The sequence below is a fragment of the Mastigoproctus giganteus genome, chromosome 1, assembly GCF_048544385.1.
Source record: "Mastigoproctus giganteus isolate SK-2022 chromosome 1, ASM4854438v1, whole genome shotgun sequence".
In the NCBI taxonomy this organism is placed as follows: domain Eukaryota; kingdom Metazoa; phylum Arthropoda; class Arachnida; order Uropygi; family Thelyphonidae; genus Mastigoproctus; species Mastigoproctus giganteus.
In genome coordinates, this window is record NC_143575.1 from 75,703,365 (window position 1) to 75,726,946 (window position 23,582).

At 37.5% G+C, this 23,582-nt stretch overlaps 1 protein-coding gene across 5 annotated transcripts in view; it reads left to right on the forward strand.

The window, feature by feature from the left end:
* The window catches only part of LOC150090899 (uncharacterized), a 175,951-nt gene that overhangs the window by 60,273 nt on the left and 92,096 nt on the right, over positions 1 to 23,582 (forward strand). For all 5 annotated transcript variants that reach the window (XM_090380587.1, XM_090380581.1, XM_090380573.1 and 2 more), the window contains exon 5: positions 14,695 to 14,779. In XM_090380587.1, coding sequence (XP_090236713.1) covers positions 14,695 to 14,779 — 85 coding nt within the window. The remainder of the gene's footprint in view (positions 1 to 14,694; positions 14,780 to 23,582) is intronic.

A 23,582-nucleotide genomic window follows, 5' to 3' on the forward strand; every position in this document is an offset into this window, starting at 1 on the left:
AATGAAAATTAACTTTAAAAAATTATATCTATAATATTATTAAAATCAAACTGTTACAGGAAAACCTATAACAAAATAATCCAACAATATCTAAATAAATCAAATATTTAAAAGCACTAATCAACAGTAATCCAATCCACTTAACTAAGGAACCCTGATGAAGTGCATCCGCTCACCTCGAATGCCAACACTCATCATGTTCAACTACCTGCAGGTACAACATCTGCCATAGACTTATCGATCATTCAACATCTCTTTTTCGAAGCATGAAATGGTTAGTGCTGATCATTTTCATATTATAAGTTCAATTTAAACACAGGTCGTGTCATGCTCTAAACAGTGTACTTCTTGGAATTTCCACAAAGCAGACTGGAAAAACTATTCTATTTGAATCCTATTCAACAAAGAGTTTGTACAGCAACAACATTGATGACATAACTGATCACATTACTAGCTATATATTATCAACAGCCGAAATTTCCATTCCAAAATCCAAACAGCGCAAACAGGTACACCAAAACCAGTTGTGGAATGAAGATTGCTGCAAAGTGAAAAGAGAAAAAACCGTGCTTGGAACCAATTTTGCAAATTCCCATCTACTGCCAACCTATTTGTTTTCAAAAATCTCAGAGCCAGAGCAAGTCATATTAGAAAAAAAGCAAAACGTGACTCCTTGATTAACTTTGCCTCAACTATTAACAAAAATACTGACACTCGAATTATCTGGAAAAAAATAGAAGTTCTGAATGGGAAATTTCTACCATTGCAGTCTCCGATAATGCAATGGAATGGGCAGAACTTATCCTCTTCTATTAATATTGCAAATGCTTCTGCCTTTATATATTTCTGCCTCTTATGTGACCTCCTTTCAACACATTAAAACTAATGAAGAATGTATTATATTGAATTTTTCAACTAGTCACTCACTTCCGTATTACCAGCCCTTTACTCTCACTGAGCTGAAAGAATCCTCGAGCCAGTCTCCATCTAGTGCAGCAGGACCAGACTGAATTCACTACAGTATGCTGAAGCATGTATGTGAACCTGATCTATGCATATTATTGCTCTTTTACAACCAAATCTTTTCAGAAAATATACCCCCTCTCTCTCTCTCTCATTCCTATATTTGCACTATACCAAAACCCAGCGAAGATCCTTCACAAATTCAGAATTATAGACCAATATCATTGATAAGCTGTTTGGGCAAAATATTTGAAAAGATGGTATATAAGAGGCTCACCTGGATTCTAGACTCCCAAAATTTGCTTTCTGATCACCAATATGGCTTCCGTAAAAATAGATCCATCCTAGATTTACTTGTAAAAATTGAATCCAACATTCATAATGCCTTCGTCAGGAGACAACATCTACTGATGGTTAACCTAGATATTCATAAAGCATTTGACACATCATGGTATCATTAAAGATATGCATCAGTTAGGACTGAGAGGCTACCTCCCTTTAATAATTCAGAACTTTTTAAAATTACACACATTTCGAGTCCGATATCAAAACATGCTGTCAGCATCTCGCATTCAAGAAGAGGGTGTCCTGCAGGGTTCCATATTGAGTCCAACCCTTAGGGTCAATAATATATTGGAAGATCTTCCAAAAACGATTGAAGTATACATGGATGCTGATGACCTCACCATATCCTGCCAATCACCAGGTATGAATACTATTGAAAGACAGCTACAAATTGCTCTAACCAGGATTCAATCCTGGACCTTACACAATGGATACCATCTTGCTGAACAGAAATCCATTACCACTCATTTCTACAAACTTTGTTCACTTCATCCTGATTCAGAGCTAAAGATAAATAATTTGCCAGTTCCTCTTGCTCACACTATCTGTTTGAAGAAGTTGAATATCCTCCAGTGTGTGTCATCCTTGCCATGGGATGCTGATCGACATACCCTTATCCATCTTTATAGAGCTCTCATCAGGTCTTGCTTGGACTATGGTTCTCCAGTGTATGACTCTGCAAGAAAAAGTACTTTAGAGTGATTAAACACCATCCAGCACAGTGCTCTGAGAGTTGCTGTAGCATCTTTCAGGACCTCCCCAGTTCAGAGTCTTACATCGAAGTCCATGAACCTCCCTTACATCTTCACAGAAAAACATTACTTCTGCTGTATGGCACAAAAATCCACAGTCTTCCCTCTCACCTAAGTTGGAGATGTCTATACAAAACCAAATGGGAGTCATTTTACAGTAGTAAACCAAATGAAAACCAACCTGCTCCATTAGATTCAAGGAACTGACTCAATCATGGAATATAGAAATGGGTAATATATTTCAGTACATGACACCACCAGATCCACCCTGGACAAATATCTGTGCAACGTATGATTGACTATTTTCAACAGTGGGGAAAGAACACCTTATCTCCCCCCAGTATTAGCATTAGCATTAGTAGAGGCATTTGATGCAAGAAAGCAAGCTTATTCAGCATCAGCCAAAAAATAAAAATAAATAAAATAAAATAAAAATAAATAAATAAAAAATAACCACTTTCACTTCACCCCTCTGTTCGTTCGAAATACCTGTCCAGCTGAGCCTTAAACTTATTTAGGCTATCAACTTCCACGACAAGGGATGGAAGTCTGTTCCACCAACCAACCACCCGCTGGCTAAAGGCAAATTTCCTCACGTCTATCCTACATCTGTCTTTCCTCAATTTGAATTTATGCCCTCTCAGGTGATTTTTCTGAGCAAGAGGAAGAATTCCATCAGCATTGAGCATGCTCAAACCATTCAAGGCTTTATACACCTCAATCAGATCATCTCGCTGGTGCCTAGTCTCCAGACACTGTAATTTGCAAAACTTAAGCCTTTCTTCGTAAGAGCACCCCTTTGTTCCATTCACCAATCTTGTTGCCCTTCTCTGTACTCGTTCCAGCATCCAAATGAGGCCTCCAGACCTGTATACAGTACTCTAGGTGTGGCCTGACCATTGCCTTATACAAGGGAATAATCACCTCCTTATCCCTGCTAGAAAAATTCCTATATATCATTGACAATACACCATGAGCTACTCTTGCAGCCCGTCTGCACTGCTCAGAAAACTTCATCTCTGCCTGCACAAGGTTCCTTTCATTCTCTACCACTGTCAGTGTAGTACCACAGAGTTGATACGTTGCTCTGGGGTTGCTGTTTCCCATATGTAGTACTTTACATTTGTCAATGTTAAACTTCATTTGCCACCTCTCAGCCCATCTGCTCAACCTTTCCAGATCCTGTTGCAGTAGCATAGTGTCAGTAGTGTCCTTGACAACCCTGCCAACCTTCGAATCGTCTGCGAACTTGGACATTAAGCTTGATATACCATCATCAATATCATTTATAAATACAGAAAACAATAATAGACCCAATACTGAACCCTGAGGGACTCCACTAATAACATTAGTCCACGATGAGCAGTGTACATTGATTACCACTCTCTGTCTTCTCCCCCTCAACCACCCCTTTATCCATAGCAGCAATTTGCCTCCAATGCCACACTGCTCCAATTTGTGCAGCAGTCTTCCATGTGCAACAGTATCAAAAGCCTTTCTGAGATCCAAGTATATAATATCAAAGTTATTCCCTGCATCCAGTTCTTTTGTGACTGCATCATAGTATCCAATCAAATTGGTCAGGCAAGACTTCCCCTTAACAAACCCATGCTGTGTCTGAGTTATAACTGAAGTCTTGTTGTCAAGATGATCCTGCAGTGCTTCTTTAACCAGTGCCTCCATTAATTTTCCGGGAACAGAAGTTAAACTAACAGGTCTATAATTACTTGTGTCGCCTTTTGATCCTCCTTTGTGAATTGGGGTCACATTTGCACATCTCCAGTCCATGGGTTCCCCTGAGTCCAAGGAAGCTCTCATAATTATGGCTAAGGGTTTGCTTACTTCCTTTGCTGCCTCCTTTAATATAACTGGATAGATCTCATCCACCCCAGGTGCCTTTCTTGTATTTATCTTCAACAATTTCTCCTCCACTTTACTCTCAGTTATTACTAGATTCTCTAGCCTACTGCCAAAGTTGAATACACCTCTGGCATTCCCCTCGCTGAATAACTCCTCCCCTTACGAAAGAAATAACCCTTCCCTTTACCCCTAATGGTAGTTACCTCTTTGAGTAAATCCCACTTCATCACACTGTGATCACTGCCACCTAGTGGTTCATTTACCTGCAGATTCTTAATGCATGAAGAATCACTACTGATAATCAAATCAAGAGTATTACTCATTCACAAGCCTGTGAAATCTATACAGATGGATCAAAAACTGAGACCCAAGTAGATGCTGCTGTAATATTCCATCATTCACTGCTGAGCTTTATGCTATAAACTTAGCTCTGGATCACATTATTGAACACCTAATTCCGTCTGCTTTAATATTCACTGACTCACTAAGTGCTGTCCCTGCTATAAATAGTAATACCAACTCCTCCCTATAATAAAACAAATCCATTCTAAATTACTTGCATATAATGAGTCAAACCAAATTGTGACATTCTGCTTGATCCCAGGGCATTCTGGGATAGCAGGAAATGAAAAAGCAGATCTTGCAGCCAAATAACCAGATACTTCTGCTTTACAGACTCGTCAAATTCCATATACTAATTTCAAACCCATCATCTGTAAAGCATGTTACAATAGCTGGTCAATAATCTGGAGGGGTTATCCAGGAAAGAAACTTTATCGAATAAAACCAGATCCAAAGCTGTGGCTCTCCAGCTTCCAGAAAAGCAGACAAGAAGAAGTAATTCTAGGAAGGCTAAGAATTTGGCATACTTGCCTCACACACCTTTGTCTATTAACGAATGACAGTGCTCCTCAATGCACATCATATCATGTGCAACTGACTATTCATCATTTATTAGTGGACTGTCCTCACCTTCCCAATATCCACTCAAACAGCCTTAAATCATGTGCTAATGCGCAGTCATCACTAACATTATTGCAGATTCTTGGAGATGACTCTAATAAGAAAGAACTGCTTACCTTCCTAAATAACATAGGAATATACCATAAAATATAACAGGTATTACAATAACGTTAGTATTTCCTATTAACAATTAGAAAGGCACAATGTGGCCCTAACAGCCTATGTGTCATTAAATGCCAATACAACAACAACTAATCCTTCCTTAAATTTATTCAAACTTGAAGTTAAATTCCTTAAATAGAAGTTTATTCCATTAATTAGTTACTCTCTAGCTGAAAGCAAATTTTCATACAAATTTTCTATTCTGCAGTCATCCTTTTTCAATTTAGATAGATATTCACTTGTGTGTTTTCCAAGAATGATTAAGGTTGCCATCAGCATTTCCAATCCATTAAAGCCTTAAACACTTAAGTCAGATCTTTGTAGTTTCCAGACATTGCAATTTGCAGAAATGAAGTCTTGCTTGGTAAGAGTAACATTTTGTGTCCTTGACTACTCTTGTTGCTCTTCTCTGCGTCCATTCCAATAGATCAATATCTTTCATAAAATGAAGCTTCCAGATCTGTATGCAGTGTTTAAGGTATGACCTAACCATTGCTTATACAGTAGGATAATCATGTTCTTGTCCATGCTGGCACAAATGCTTATATATAATTGCAGAACCTCCATGAGCAGTCCTAGCAGTCTGTGCACTGTCCAGAGAACTCCATGTCAGCCAGCATGGTTATCCCTAGGTCTTTTTCTTTCTCCAGTACATTGAGTGTGGTACTACTTGAACAGTATGTAATTAAGGAATTGTTGCTTCCCATATGCAGTACTTTCCATTTATCAATGTCAAACCTGAATTTCTACTTCTGAGCCCATTTATGTAATTTTCTAGATCTATATTTGCAGTAGCATGCATTGATTCCTTTCATTACTCACCTTGCCAACCTTCTTATTATATACAATCTTAGACTTGATGCCTTCATAAATATCATTAATAAATATTGAAAACAATATGAGCTCAACAATGAGCCCTGGGAGCCAACACTAATAATATTTGTCCAAGAAGAGCATGCCCATTAATAACAATCCTCTGTAATCCACCAATCAACCATTGTTTTATCCGTAGCAGTATCTTGCTGCTAATGCCACTCTACTCCAGTTTGCACAGAAGGGTGACTGTGCAAAGACAGCAGAAGGGGGGCGACTGTGGCGCAACTCACCGGTGATTGGAATGCTGGTGACGGGAGTAATGTGTCACAACACACAGTACATCAAACCTACTGAAAATGGGGCTACATAGCCACAGGCCACTCCAAGGCCCATGATAACCACGGTTCACTGGAGACAGCACCTACAATGGGCACGTGAGCATTGAAACTGGACCTTGAGTAATTGGAAGAAGGTAGTCTGGTCCGATGAATCGCGTTTCCTGTTGCACCATGTGGACAGCCGGCTACGTGTGCATCATTTTACCTGGCGAAGTGATGAAGCCTGAATGCACTGTGGGACGAAAACAAGCCAGTGATGGCAGTATCATGCTTTGGGTGATGTTCTGCTGGGATACCCTGCATAAAGTCATCCATGTGCCAGGCACTCTGACATCTACTACCTACCTAAACATCATTGCTGACCAGGTACACCCTTTCATGGCAATGGTCTTCCCCTCTGGCAGTGCCGTCTTTCAGCAGGATAATGCACCATGCCAGATTGTTCGAGACTGGTTCGCAGAACATGAGGAAGACTTCCAGGTATTGCCCTGGCCTTCAAATTCTCCAGACGTCAAGCATCAACTCAGATCTGCGGCGTCTAAACCACCAACCTTACAGGAGTTAAAGGATCTGCTTGTTACATGTTGGTACCAGATACCACAAGACACATTTAGAAATCTTGTAGTGTCCATGCCTTTCTGTGTAAGAGCTGTTTTGGCTGCATGTGGAGGACCAACATCATATTAGGTAGGTGGTCATAATGTTTTGGCTCATCGATGTATGATCTACAGAAGTGATTCTCCAATATTGTGAGATACTACTAACCTATAGTCTGCATATGCCTCTAGGTATGATGTTTATTATAATATTCAAAATGAGATTTTCCTTAACATTATCCATATTTAACTTAGCCCATTAATGGTAATGTCTCATATCAAAAAAAAAAAAGTGTCCTAACTTGTAACACAACTTGTTTTTTTTTTTTTTTGATTAAAAAAGAAAGAAAAAAAAACAAATTAGTTAATGTATACAATGCGTTACTTTTCAGGTATGTGCTCCCCTTTTTATTTTACAATTAATTGATTTTTTTTCATTTTTTATGATTAATTTTACTGAAAAACTAAATTCTAGTTATCTCCTTATCAAATAATTACTAAGAATACAACTTTATAGACCACTTAATAAAACTATAGTTTTACATTCTCTAAACTTAGCTGTTCAGTTTAATTACAGCTGTATAATATTTATTAATCTCCTATTTATTTATTTTTTCTCTCTGTTTTCTATATATTTGTATCTTTTCACAAACAATACAATGTTCACCAGTCTTGACATAATAATACACCTGAAGTGTGCACAGACTGGCTAACAATACTACATTACGACGTTTATTCTATGGATTTCTTTTTTCCATACAAATTTTATGGAAAAATAGAAATAATAATTGCTGGATTTCTCTTGGTCCGATTTTTAATGAATTGAAAATGTAAACACTGGGAGTCAAGTGTTTACTTGTGGATGGACAAGCATAATGAAGACAATAGGCACATATCATCATCATCTGTCATCGTTCCCCTATTTCACGGGTCAGCGTATGAAGTCTCACCACCATGCCCTGTCTGTGTACTTCTCTCCGTCGATTTCATTTGAGTTTCCTTTTCTCTTAATGACATCGGTCTTTATCATGTCTTGCCATCTCATTCTTGGTCTACCCCTTGGTCTTTTGTCCCTTAATTGTAAATCAAACATTCTTCTTGGCAAACACCTCTCATTCATACTCTTTACATGTCCGAACCATTTCAAACAGGACTTTTGAGCCTGAATTCTTTCCCCAATCACATCGTTCTTGATTTTGTCGCGTCTTGTCTTTCCGGCTATACTCCTCACAAATCTCAATTCTGCTTTCATTTTTTTTCCCTCATAGTCCAAGTTTCAGATGCATATGTCAGAATTGGTACGTAATAGGCCTGATATATAGCCTTCTTACACTTCAGTGCTATGTTCCTGTTCCAGATCAGATCTCTTGTCTGCCTATAGAAATTCCCGCTCGCTTGTATCCTTCTACTTATTTCTTCATCTATCGCTCGAGTCTTTGTAATGGTGCTTCCTAGATACTTGAAGTTAACCATTTTTAGCTCTTTCCCTTCAATTGTAATGTATCTCTGAAGCTCGCCACTCCTCTTTAGAACCTAAAGAACCTTTAGAACCTTTGTGACTGAAAACCAGTCCAAATTCATTGGCCATACTAGCCCATATATCAACTTGCCATTTCACTTGTTCCCTGCTCTCTCCCCATATGAAGAGGTCATCTGCAAAGAGCATGACTTTCATCTGGTCCTATCCAAGTTGTTCCACCACTCTACATTGCACATCATTCATGACAGCTATGAATAGTAGTGGTGACATGCCTCCTTGCCTCAAACCTGATGTTATTTCGAAGCTCTCTGTCAACTCCATCACCCTTCTTACTTTGCTCACTGTATTGGTGCACATATTCTCAGTTCTCTCCACAAGATATTCTTCTATCCCCAAGTTTCTCAAAACCTCCCACACTTTCTCTCTCTTTATGGCAGGCACCTCTGTAGCCAGGTGGGAAGGAGCAGCAGCAGCAGCAGTGTGTAGCACACGCTTCTTGATTAGACTGGGGTTCGAGCCCGTCACCACCAAATACGAAAGATGCAGAAAGGTCAGCGGATGACCACCACATATTCCGGAGCAATATGGCCTTAGTTGCTAATGCTCCTAAAAAAAAAAACCAAACCAAACCATCTTTATGGCATCAAATGCTTTCTCTATATCCAAAAATGCCATCCATAATTCTTTATTGTATTCATAACACTTTTCCATCAGTTGCCTGATGCAGAAAATTAGATCCACCATCAATCCGCCAGGCCTAAAGCCATACTGTTCCTTGGCCACCCTATTTTCAATCGTTCCTCTTATCTTCCACTCTAACACTCTCTCACACAGCTTACTCACATGTGATGTCTCTATAATTGGAACACTTTTTCCTGCTCCCCTTCTTGAACAACGGGATGATCAAACCTTCTTTCCAGTCCTTTGGCACCTGTCTCTCATCCCAGATCTTACAGAACAGTTTGTATGTTAAAGAATGTTTCTTTTAACGAGAATTTAAAAACTCTCGTTAAAAGAAAGGCTTCAGTTCTGTAAATTGCAGCATCTAAAGGCTAGTCACCTGTAAGGTGATCTGATTCAAGTGTTTAAGGCCTTCAATGGATTGAGTAAGCTCAATGTTGCTGGCATTCTTCCTCTTGCTGAGACAGTGAGGGGACATAAATTCAAATTGAGAAAGGATAGTTGTGGGTTAAATATGCAAAAATTTTGAAATGTGAAAACCACACCACTGCCTGTGCCTTTTCTTGCAATGATGCCATTTTTACACAACAGCAGCCTTGCTCACAGTGCATTCCAAAACATCAACAATGAAAATTGGTCATACCGCCTCTACTGGGTTTCACTACCTTGCCATGTGTACAACACATCAATTTTAACCAACTTTTAAAGTCAGTAACATTCAAAAGGGACACCCTGTATTTAATTATTTTCATTGGCACCAGCTAATGTTATTAACTGCAAATTATAAGTGCAAAGCATTTGTGGAAGTAATCATACATATTAAGAGATATTGTTTAAAGTTTTGACCTAATTGGATGTCATTGAATTGATGAGACTAGTGGCAGATTCAGTTCATTGGTCAACTAACTGAGAAAGATACAAATGCATTGGTAAGGCAAGAGAAAGTCTGGCACTTGACCAGAGGGGCTTACGTGGTTATGAATACTTACAATACAGTTTTTATTTAATTATATATATATAAATCATACACCCAATTAATACATTAACACTAGTTACAAAAAGTAATAAAATAATACAATATGTATATAAGCGCATACCTGAAAAATATTAAATGAAGACAATACAGAGACTCTTTACACTGGATACCCGTTGTTGTTTAAAACCTAACCCCTAAGGTTTTAAAACACAAGGGCTTCAAAGGCCAAGATGTGTCTTTCCATTTTTTTTTTTTTTTTTTTTTTAAATGTAAATCAATTTTTTTCAGATTTGTTTGTCAAATTGGATTTGCCGAATAAAATTAAACAGTTCATATAGATTTGCAGAGTTGTCTAATATCTGTTGAAGGATAAGTAGATTCTGATTATTGCATAAACTCTGGAAGCAAAGGAATCTGGAATTTCTTAAGCATGGGTATATCAAAAAGATGTGTTTTATTGTAAGCTGAACTTGGCATTGAAAACAGAGGGGGGGAGGATTTTTATCAGCTAGTAAATGGTAATGTGTAAGGTTTGTGTGGCCAGTTCTTAGTCTAGCAAGCATTACTTCTCTGCAACTTTTCCTGACGCTTGAGTCCCATGTTTGCGGATTTGGTTTTATTTATGCATTCGGTTTTATTTATATTCTGCAGTTTATTGTTGATTTGATTTCTCCATGTCTGGGCCAATTCATCTTCACATGCTCTAATAATAATTGGTGTAAAATCAGAGTATGGAACTATCTTTGTATTGTTTGGCAGTTCTGAAGCTGACTTTGCTGCATTATCTGCTTTTTTTGTTGCCTTTTATTCCAGAGGGTCCTGGGATCCAGCAAAGAGTTATTTTAGAGTGGATTTTTTGCCAGAGCTTGATTAGAGAGTCAATTTCTAGTAGGACAGGATGACGAGAATGATGTTTACCCTGTATGGCTGATATAGCACTGAGCAAGTCAGAATATATTAGAACAGAAAGTGATTACTGTTGACATATTTTACTTAATGCAAGTTGGATGGTATATAATTCTGCAGAAAGTATGCTGTACTAAAGTGGAAGAGATTTTGAAACCACATATGAAGGGAATACAGCTGCTGCACCTATATGAGAGTGCGACTTAGAGCTATCCATATAGATAGTTTCCCAGTGTTCCAAAGTGTGGTTGGCATGTAGCTGTTGGATGTTAAAGGACGATACAGTGTTTTTTGACCATTGAGCGAAGTATAGATCAATCATGTGCATATCATGTCTCTCCCATGGAGGGAGATTTGAATATAAAGGCATATTTGAACTTTTCTCAATTTTATTGAGATCAATTTCCCATTTCTGTATTATTTCTTGAAGGCATACCCCAACAAGCCTGGGTTCATTAGGCTTGGATTCGTAGAGTCTTTGGCAAAGAGGTTGGTTAGGTATACCCAATAAGGATGAGATGGCGAGTTTCTTATTTTAGCATAGTAGGCTTTGTCTTCTAATATACAGAGGGGGGGGGGGGCTCATGTGCTTCCATGTACAAGCTCTGAACTGGCGAAGTTCTGTAGGCACCTAGTGCAGATTGAAGGACACTGTGTTGGATGGTGTTCAGGGCTCATAAGATGCTGTTTTTAGTTGAAGCAAAAACAATAGCTCCATAATCTAATCGTGACTGGATTAGAGCACAATATAAATTCAACAATGCTGTCAGCACCCCAAAATGTTGAAGATTACTGCACGAAGGATGTTTAACTTCTGGAGGTACGTAGTTCATAGATAGGTTACATGTTTATGAAAATTTAATTTGGTATAAGAAATTAAACCCAATAGTCTTATGGAATCCGTCATTGGTAATTCTCTGCCTTTCAGTTTTAATACAGGTTCTGGATGCAGCTATCGCAATTCACAGAAGTGTATTGCTGCTGTTTTCCCCTCAGTTAATTGATAGCCATTGCATTTTGTCCAGGTTTCAATTTTATTTATTGCTAATTGTAGTTGTCTTTATAAAGCAAAAGATGTTCCAAGCTTTATTTTGTTTTCTTTTGGCAAGGAAGCAGTCCCTTGTCCACCATCCATTATACAGCAGTACCTTGCTTAGCACGGCTTCAGACAGCACGGGTTTCACTATAACATGGTTTTCAATTATGTTTAAGTCGAAAATTTACTGTACATATTAAAACTCGTTTAATAGCCTAGACACGTACTCTACATATATGCAGTGTTGCCGTAGCCTAGGTATGCATGCGTATATGCTGCGGTGCCAACTGTATTGTCTCACATGTGCATGTGCCAATAGCAACGTGAAACAGTGTTCAGTATTCTTAATTCCATCCTTGTGAGACGATGTGATAGCTTTTCAAACTTTTCATTTCACAATTTATTTTTTTACTCCTTTAAATATTATTTAAAATATATTTGCATCTTGGCTAGAAATCGCTGCTAACAACATGCATTCTGTTTGGCAGCATGTTTGCCCCATTTGGAAAATTATTTCACTGGTTTTGAATTGCAAATTCAGACAATTACCGAAGACATTGTGAAGATTAGGTAAGACTTTGGGATTTGGAACTTTGGATGTATATAACTGCATTGACTCACATGCAAATGACTTAGATGATGCAACTCTCCTTGAAATTGACAAGAAAATCCACATATGAAGAAGAGGAAAACAATTCTGAAGTGGATAACCCTGACGTGGCACCAAAGAATTTAACAGAAGAATAGGCGCCTCCGTAGCCAGGTGGGAAGGAGCAGCAGCGCTTAGCACACGCTTCTTGATTAGACCGGGGTTCGAGCCCGTCACTACCAAATATGGAGGATGCGGAAAGGTTAGGGAATGACCACCGCATATCCCGGAGCAATATGGCCTTAGTTGCTAATGCTCCTAAAAAAAAAACCAGAAGAATTGGATAAAATTTGGGAGGGGGGGGACTTAAGCATAATTAACCCAAATGAACTAAGGAACTTAAGCATAATTTGGGTTAATTGCCAACTTATTTAAAGAATGATTTCTACCTGGTTTTGAGCCAGCTATGGAAAACTATTTAAAGCGGAAAAAATCTAGATTTCAAAGTTTTATTATTATTGGATAATGCGCTAGGCCATCCAAAAGATTTAAGTCATCCAAAATGTTGACGTAATGTTCCTATCTCCTAATACAACTTCTTTAATTCAGCCATTAGCTTAAGGCATTATATCTACCTTTAAAACTCATTACATCAGAAAATCGTTACAATGGATTTCGGAAAAAATTTATTCCAAATCTATTGAAGTGATGGAGGCATGGAAACATTTTTCAGTTGTGGACTGTATCGGAATCGTAGCTTTATCACTCAAAGAAGTAAAGTCGCCAACACATACATGTTGGAAAAATGTATGGCTAGAGTCAGTTCATTCAGGAAATATGATCGAACCAGCAGAAAATGGAATCGGTGTGATAGTAGAACTTGCTAAGTCGATAGGAATGGAAGTTTTTATGATACGACTACTGAAGAAGTTCAAGAATTACTGGTATAAAAAGAGGCTGGTGAAGGGATTTGTTGGAAATGGCATCGGAGAATACTAAAAAAGCATATGGAAGGCATAAACTTAGCCGAGCAATTAGAATCTTATTTTTTTGAATGCAAATCCTTCAACTGAAAGGAACACAAAGTTCAAAAGGAAGCTTCAAAAATGCTTAGCTCCATACCATGCAATTTACAAAGATCTATCAAGCAAAAGCAAACATTTCCAGACTACTGATTTTTTAAAAAGAGCAGAAGATAGACGAAATCTAGATGCTGCAGAAGAAAGTTCAAAAGATGAAGATATTCTGCGACAGAAAACATTCTCATTTGATTTTGTGCTTAACAGCAATGAAGAAGAAGAAAATTAAATGAACGTATATTATTTGACGTATATGTTTATTATTATTATTAGCCATATAGTGCAAGGAAGCCTGAGGCTTATGCTGCACCAGCAAAAAAAAAATTTCTGTGTTACTCCAAGAGAGAGAGAGAGAGAGAGAGAGAGAGAGAGAGTCAGAAGTAGAAGGGAATCGCCAAGAAAGAGAAGAATGATGATATCCAGCTCGGGACCCTGGGGTTCTATCACAGTTTGTAAAATGCTTACTATTTTTAATAAGAATTAAGTTTCCAATAGTTATAAAAAATGATGTATTTATTTCTAGCTTTTGGTACATAACCCCCGTTTTTGTACTGGTTCATAGTCTCGTATCACATGGTTTTTGCACTACTGAGATTTTATAGGAACCTAACTACCGTGTTATATGAGGGTTACCTGTATAAACAAAATAAATGTTGTTGACTGCTTTTCCATCCAGGTATTACAACAGATATTTATATCTGCATTAACTAATATATTTATTACTGTATGTTCATTATAATTTGCATATTTATGCCACTGAATAATTCATACTTTTTTTTGCATTAAATAAGATATTTTCCAAGTTCATTTGATTTCTAACATCATATGTTCCTGCCTTACCTTGTAGAAAACATGGTTGTTGTGCAAGTAGGGGTTGAGATATGCAATATCTAAACGTATTATTTATCTGAAAAAGGTTGGATGCTGACCATTTTGAATAAACAGTCTTCTGGTGTGATAGCCATAGTTCATTTCTTTTGTAAACTATAAGCTAAATTTTCCATTAATTTTTTATAAAATTTCTTAAAAATTAAGCATAAGGTTTTATAGTGTCATATTTGTACAGAGTGCAGTAGACAGTACTCCTATAAATACTTTGACTTAGGTATGTTACAGTGTTTTAACATTCAAGATATATTCATCTATTTTTAGCAAGCTTTGTACCTTCAACCTGAAGATATAGGCTTAATAGAAGCTTTGAAGAAAGCGAAGCGGGAAATGCATCGTTTACAAAAAGGTAATGAGGACAGAATTACTTAATATATAGAGTATGCTATATATAATTGTGTAGTATCATATATTTTGGAATATTTTTGATACACCACAGTTTTGAGAAAAAAAAATTGAGGATAAACATATTTTAATTACAAATACGTTCTATGCAAATTTCCCAGTACTTAAAGAACAGAAGCAGAAGTGGCATAGTTTTGAGTTTTTTATATATACATTTACCTACATAAAATGCTATACATGGTTCCAAAACATTTATAACTAAACAAGAAATGTTACTAGCATATGGAAATTAGACTACAGCCACTCCCTGACTTACATAAGTCGGAATTTCCCTAAATGCTTATGCAGCACTCACAATTATGTGTACTGAATTTGATTGAAGCAAAAAAGAAATGTTCGATGATCATGTAAATAGAATTATTTATTCAATTTTTTAACTAATGCACAGGAAAAGTTACAAAAGTGTACATAATTATAAAGGTGTGCAGTTACAAAAATTTTACTTTAATGTTGTGGAAACCAGCACGCTTGAACCTATAAAACCACCCTTTGCTTGCAACAAACTTGGCTTGGGCTTTGCCGTACTTATCTTTAATATCTTCATAAATACTTCTTGCTTTTGCTTGAATGGCCATTAGACTCAGGGGCACTCGCTTCTTAATCTGATTTCCCATCCATATTATTAATAGCTTTTCAATCTTCGATATAGCACCTGAATGCTGGTTTGTGATCACTGTTGATCTTAAATGCGTTGATCCTTTAACATGTTCTTTTATACACACTGTCCTTTAAAATAGTATTCACTGTTGAAGCAGCGAGACTTAATTCCGATGCAGTAGATGACAAACTTTGTCCTGCTTTGTATATTTCTTAATCATTTCATCTTCATTTCTAAATCAATTTTGTTTTGTTTCCTAGCATTGATGACTTTTGAGGTTATGATGAACGTCGTGGCGAGATCCAATATTCCTTACATTTCGAGGGTACAGCTCTAAAACGGTGTTCGCAGGCCGGCCGCTAGTTAGTACACCGGACCGAACTTATTGGTAACTCTCTAGGAGGCTTCCGGATCAGGTAGTGTATAATCTTGCTACCTCTACTCTGCCAGATAGTGACTGGAGGGAGTCCGAGTAGTGTGTATGTGGGGAGCATTGGCGAGGCCACGTTATGTCAAGGATCTGGGTATATTCTTACCACGTGTACGCCATATTCAAAAATTTCATTACTTCATACAGCATGTCCCACCCACTTTTTCTTACTATTGAATACACCACGAATTGTCAAACTAATAGAGCAAACTTATCTGCGAAAAGATCTAAACCTCCCAAGCACTTCTTAATTCATTTCACAAATATACGTGGTCTCAATTCTAATCTCAACGATGTCCATTTCCACTTGCAGTCTGCCAAACCCCATGTACTTTTTCTGACAGAATCTCAGTTATCGGTTGATTCAACTACTGCTCATCTCAGATGCCCAAATTATTCACTGTATGATTCCTTTCTCCTCAAAGGTGGTACTTGTGCATATGTCCGTTCTGATACTCCCTGTCAGAGACTTGGCAATTTGAAATCTCCTCTCTTTGATCTTCTCTGGCTTAAAATCTCTCTACCTCATTGTGTCAAATTCATCTGTTGTCTCTACCGTTCTCCGAACTCCACTAATCACTTGGAGCTCTCTGACTTCCTCTCTTTGCAACTTGACTTTCTCCAGTCCAACTTTCCTAACAGTGAGGTAATTTTCCTTGGTGATTTTAATGTTCACAACTCCAGCTGGCTTCCGTTTTCTAGTCACACCGACCCAGCAGGTCGAGATGCTGAGGCTTTTGCAATTACTAATGACCTAGCACAGATTGTTCATTTACCTACAAGAATACTGGACAATCCTAATCATACAGCCAATACACTTGTTCTTTTTCTCACAAACAACCCTTCTAAGTACACGGTTGAAGTGAGGGGTCCTTTAGGCACTTCAGATCACAACTTGGTGATTGTCTCTTCTCCAATGGAACCTTTATCTCATGGCTATTCCCAACCTTGTGTTGTTTGGCATTACAAGAATGCAAAATGGGATGACCTGCGAGACTTCTTTTCTTTGGTCAGATTACTGTTTCTTCTGATGTCAATGGTTGCTCAGATCGTGTCAGTGAAATTATGCTTGCAGGAATGGAATCCTTTATCCCACACTCCACTTTAAAATCTCGTCCTTTATCCAAACCTTGGTTTTCCAATAAATGTGCTAAGGCTGTTCAAGAGAAGAATGTGCATATTGTAATTGGCTTGTTTCTTATTCTTCAGTTTCATTTTCTGCCTACACCAAAGCTCGCAACAATTGTAAAGCAGTTATTAATCAGTCCAAATTAGAGTTTGAACAGGCTAAGAGTAGAAAACTTGCTTCTTGCCCTAATGGTAGCCGAGCATTCTGATCTCTTGCCAAAGCTATTGGCTGCAACTTTTGCTCATCTCTGCTCCCACCTCTGTCCAAACAGAACTTCTGATGGTTCAGTTTTCACTTCAGCCAAGGATAAAGCTGACCTGCTAGCATCTCATTTTTCTTCCAGCTCATGTATTAATGATCTTGGTAAAACACCTCCCACCATTCCCAACACGCTCCATTCAATGCCTCCTGTGGTCTTCCGTCAAAAGGATATCAGAAGGATTTTGATTAATCTTGATGGTAAGAAAGCTCCAGATCTCGATGGTATTTCTCCACTTTTTCTCAAAATCTGTGCTCCTGTAACTTACTCCTATTCTTTGCCGCCTTTTTTCACTTTCTTATTCCAAAAGTGTTTTTCCTTCTGCTTGGAAATTTGCTCATATCCAGCCAGTTCCTAAAAAGGGTGACAAATCCCTCCCATCGAATTATCGTCCCATTGCAATTACTTCTACTCTTTCTAAAGTAATGGAGAAATCAATTAACCGCCAACTCTTAAACTACCTAGAAACCTTCCACCTGATCAACGTTCGCCAGTATGGATTCCGTCAGTGTCGATTCACTGGTGATGTTCTGGCTTATGTTACCCATTTATGGACTAATTCAATGGAATGGTTCGGTGAAACACAAGTAGTTGCTCTTGACATCTCAAAGGCTTTTGATCATGTTTAGCATAAAGGTCTTCTAAACAAGCTTCCATCTTATGGTTTTCCAACTGTTTTTAGTAATTGGTTATCCAGTTTTCTCTCTGATCACTCACTGAGGGTGATGGTAGTTGGCTCTCTGTCTTCTAACTTCTCCACTAATGCCGGTGTCCCCCAAGGTTCAGTTCTTTCCCTCACTGTTTTCCTCTTGTATATTAATGACCTTCTTCCATTGACTGGAAATCCTATCCATAGTTTTGCCGATGATAGCACATTGCATTCCACTTTCCATTTTGAGAAACCTTGTCCTGCTCAATCAGCTTCAACTTCTTGAAAATCTGCTACCAATTCCTTAAATGCCAATCTTCAGGTAATTCTCCAGTGGGGCAAAGACAACTTAGTTGATTTCAACCCTTCAAAAACTCAGTCTTGTCTTATATCTCGCAAAAAGGATTCTTCTGCTCCTATGCTTATCTTTAGTGACACTCCGATTTCTAGGCAAAATGATATATCTCTTTTGGGGATTACCCTGACTTCTAATCTCTCTTGGCACAAGCACATTACAAATATTGCTTCCTCCGCATCTAAAAAACTTGGTTTTCTCTTTCTCTTTCGGCGTTACTTTTCTTCCAAACAGCTGCTCACTCTGTATGAATCGCAAATCCGCCCTGCCATGGAATATTGTTCCCACATCTGGGGTGGTGCCCCCAAAACCTCTCTCAGGCTTCTTGATTCCATTCAGAAGAGGGCAGTTAGGTTAATTAATGGTTCATCTCTAACAGAGTCTCTCCACTCGCTTTCTCATAGACATACTGTTTCTGCTGCATGCCTCTTCTACAGATGCTTCCACAGGCACTGTTCTTCTGAATTGGCTTCTATAATTCCCGCTCTCTCTTTGAAAACAGTCCGAACACGTGCCGCCACCAGCCAACATCCATTTACTGTCCAACTTCAAACCCGCAGAACCAACTTGTCATCTTCCTCATTTATTCATTCAACTTTTTTTTTCTGGAACAACCTTCCTTCATACGTATTTCCTGAGAATTACAATCTACAGAAGTTCAAGTCCAATGTCAACAAATATCTTCTTTCATCTTCTCAACCTCCAACCCAAGCACGGTACTAAGTACTATAGGTTCTAATACCTCTCGTGTTTGGGGTTCACGTAAAAAAAAAAAAAAAAACTTGCACTTTCCATTGGTTGCTTTCCCTTTATCATTGTAATAAGTAAATAGGAATGAAGAGAAAATTCTGAAAACTTATTTAAGTTTTTTATATGATAGTAGATTTCAATGAAGGGGAAACATATTTCACCATAATAACATAAAAACCCACAGAATTCCAGCTATCGATATTATCAATGCAGTAAGATCGAGTTTACTACCAGTTTATAATAGATTGCATTAACAGAAAAGTCCAATAAACTGGAAAGTGCAAATTGTTTTTATTAGAAACGTTATCATATGTTCCATTCTTATAATGAAACATATGATAACAATGAAAGTGTAGTAAATTTGCTGGCCGGACCGTGTAGCCCTTCCTCTTAGCGAATAGCAGCTGTCCACAGGTGCCCAACTTTAAAAAAAATGTGATTGTCTGTGGTTGAAAGTTACCTCTAATCTAGCATGAGCATTTTTGCAACTAAGAAAACATTTGTAAACGTGTTGGTCACGTGTTTTGTTTTTGCATCCTTTAGTTAAAGTGATTTTTGTGTTGAGCTTATTTGACATAAAGTTATATAAAACTGATACAATTTCCATTAGAAAAAATACCCTTTTAAAGAGTTATGTAGCAAAAATTTCAACTTCCGAGGTCTTGGAACGAATTACCAAAAAAAAAAAAAAAAAAAACACCCTGTGTTATTGGGTTTACATTACGATATTTTTACAATACCTCCATTTATTCCTATGGGTTGCAAAACACGTTTCCATATTTTTTTCAGTTTGCACTGGCAGGCAAAAACTTATGTATTGTCGAATTTATGTCAGTTGGGGAGTGCCTGTATTTTCTTGACTAGTCGTAGTAAATATGGAAAGTTTGGCACTGAGTGAAGTTTTGGAATGTGTTTCATCTGCCCACAGGTGCCCAATTTTAAAAAAATGTGATTAAGTCTGTAGGTCAAAGTTATTCCTAATCTAGCATGAGCATTTTTGTGACTAAGAAAATCCTGAACTTGCTGTTAATGATTTGTAGGTCTTTTTAGGCTCGGTCAACTATGCTGATAATTTCAGGTTACTGGATACAAATTCTGTCTGCAAAATGTTTAAATAAGTTATCCTGGAAGCACAAACATGTCCTAGTGATAAAATATTACAAGAAGTATGCCAAATTGGTGAAAAAGAGTTGAGAGTCTTATACAGCTAAAAAGGGAAACATGGGATTAGCTAAAGGTTATCACATGACACTGCTACATATGAGAACTATACGCAGCTACATATGAAAACTACAGATCGGATAAGAAAAACAAAAGCCAAATTTAAAAAATCATACTCAGTTTTTGGCAAAAAAGAACTGAGGAGTTTCTCTCATATATATGCTGATACCTTTAAATCATATCAGTTCCCTCTTGATCTGAAAATGGTGAAATCATGAACAATCTGGAATCCAGGAGGAACTGCAGACAATTTGAATAGGTATTTTGTGTCCATCTTTAGCATCAAAATTTGAACAAAAGAAGAAAATGTATTAATACATAGTGGTATTAATTAATAGATTCAGTTAGATTACTTAATTTTCTGCCTTGTAAAATTATTGCTGAAACTACGGTGCATATTATATTTTGTGCCAGTAATTACTTACTGTTACCATATTGGGGAGGGAGAAATTTGATCAATTAACAAACCAATAAAATAATTCAATTGAAATTAAAGAAAGTCTATCCATACCGTAGGAAGATCCTCCCAGAAATCACCCTGTGTTATGCAAATACTGTGGAGCATGTCGTGCAGACATGTGCAATAAGAAATTAAATAATATAATAAGAAATTAAATAATATAATTTAATGAACAGTGTGAAATATTAAGAACTGCAGGAATGATTTCATCCGTGAAGCATCCACACTTATTAACATTTAGTATTACTAGTGACAAATGGTGCAAGAAAGCAAGCTTATATATCAGCCAAAAAAAAAAAAAAAAAAACCTTCCCATTTCACCTAACCAAGCCCTCCAGTAGTTTGTCTAATTCTTCCTTCAATTTATTTAAGCTGTCAACTTTCACAACAACAGATGGAAGTTTGTTCCAGCAAACAACCACCTGCTGGCTAAAGGCAAAGTTTTGCACATTTATCCTGCAGCCATCCTTCCTCAATTTCAATTTATGCCCCCTCATATGTATATGAGGGGCATAAATTGATTTTATGATTTATTATGGATTTCACGTAAATTGATTTATGCTCCCTCGTATAGTCTAGCATTTCCCAAACATTTTTAGCCACAGAACACTTTTCATCTCACAATATATTTACGGAACACATGTTTAGTGGGAGCCAGAGACCTGCTTGCTAATATTTTATTAAATATGACTCACTGTGCATCAGGAGCATCTTTATTTCCAACACATGTAAAGCCGAAATTCAAATAACTGTCATTATACTTTCGTTTTGGTCTTTTGTTAGTTGGTTTCTGTTTTTCACTTCTGATTTTTGGGGAACAAAAGGCTGCAATTGTTCATCCTCACTTTGAAGTGTGACAATATTGTATTCGTTTTCATCAACCACAATTGCACTACTAGAAGTACTTGCTTCTTGATTCAAAGTTTCTGTTTTCAACCACAAATCCATGGTCATTTATTTCGATAATAATATTTCGAAATACTGATAATTGTCAAAAAAAATATTTACTTTGTTTCATCCAACTGAACTATACATGATATCGGTACTCTTCCCCCCTCAACCCGTCTACTCCAGGCTAAATCGCATACAAATGGCATCTTAGATCACTACATTGCTACTTTTTCATAAATGTTATTACGCATACTTCTTTATGAAAAGCCTGCCAAAATAAAGTCTACTTTGTTTCATTCAACCGAATTATGCATGATATCGGTACGCTTCCCCCCCTCAACCCGTCTACTCCAGGCTAAATCGCATATGAATGGCATATTCGATCAGTATATTGCTACTTTTTCGTAGATGTTATTACATCTATGTATGCTTCTCTATGCAAAGCCTGCCAAAATAAAGTCTTCCGAGGTCTATTTGATTAGTATATTAATAACCGAAAAAATAAATTAAATTAGAATGATACAAAAGTGGTGTACGCTACAAATATGCAAAATTTATTTATTTTTTTAATTATTAATTAGGATTTTTCACGGAACGCTAGTGTTCCACAGAACACAGTTTGAGAAACGCTGGTATAGTCTCAGGAGGAGCAAGAATGCCTTCCCCATTCAGCTTACTCAATCCATTCAAGACCTTAAACACTTTGATCATAATGTCTCACAGGCGCCTAGTCTCCAGATTCTGCAATTTGCAGAGCTGAAGCCTTCTGAGTAAGGATGCTCCTTTGTTCTCCTCATCAGTCTCATTGCCCTTCTCTGTACTTGTATTAGCAGCTCTACATTCTTCCTAAAATGAGGCCTCCAGACCTATATGCAGTACTCAAGGTGTGGCTTGACCATTGCTTTATACAATGGGATAATCACCTCCTTATCCCTTCTAACAAAATTCCTGTATGTCATTGGCAAAAAATCTGAGCTGCCCTCTCAACCTGTCTGCAATGCTCAGATAACTTCATATCTGACTGCACAGTTACTCCCAGGTCTTTTTAATTTTCCACTAAGCTGAATGTAGTACCACACAGTTGGTATGTTACTCTGGGATTTACTGCTACCTATATGCAGTACTTTCCATTTGTCAGTGTTATACTTCAATTCCTTTTCTCAGCTCCCACCTAACTTTTCTAGATCCTTTGGCAGTAGCATCTGTCATTAACCATCCTGCCAACCTTTTTATCATGTGCAAACTTGGACATTAAGCCTGATATGCCTTCATCAATATCATTAATAAATATAGAAAACTACAATGGGTCCAACACTGAACCTTGAGGAACTCCTCTAATAACATTAATTCACAAGAAGCAGTGTCCCTTTAATTACCACCCTGTCTTCTCCCCCTGAACCATCCTTTTATCCATAGCAATAACTTACTCTTAGTGCCACACTGCTCAAATTTGTACACCAGTCTTTTATGTACAATAGCACCAAAAGCTTTCCTGAAATCCAAGTATATGATATCAAAATTATTTTTTTGCATCCAGTTCCTTTGTAACTGCATCATAGTATCCAGTCAGAGTGGTCAGACAAGTTTCCCCTTAACAAACCAATGTTGTGGCTGAAGAGTATAACTATAGTCTTGTCTAGATGGTCCTGCATTTCTTCTTTAATCAGTGGCTCCTTTATTTTCCCTGGAACAGAAGTTAAGCTAACAAGTCTATAATTACTCATGTCACCCTTTTTATTGCCCTTTATGAATTGGGGATGCATTTGCACATCATCAGTCCATGGGGGACCTCCCCTGAATCCATATCCAAAAGGTTGTATTTCTATAGTGAGTTGCTGAAAAGCAGCCAAACTTTCACTGGTGTCACTCTACAACCTGTAAGAGAGCTGACTAAAGGAAAGAAGTTCCTGAAATGTGGAAAGCCCTCTTTAGTCTAACGTAAACAAACCAAACATACAAAATGTAAATTTTTGCTGTCAACAAGGGAAAATTTTCTAAGCTGAAT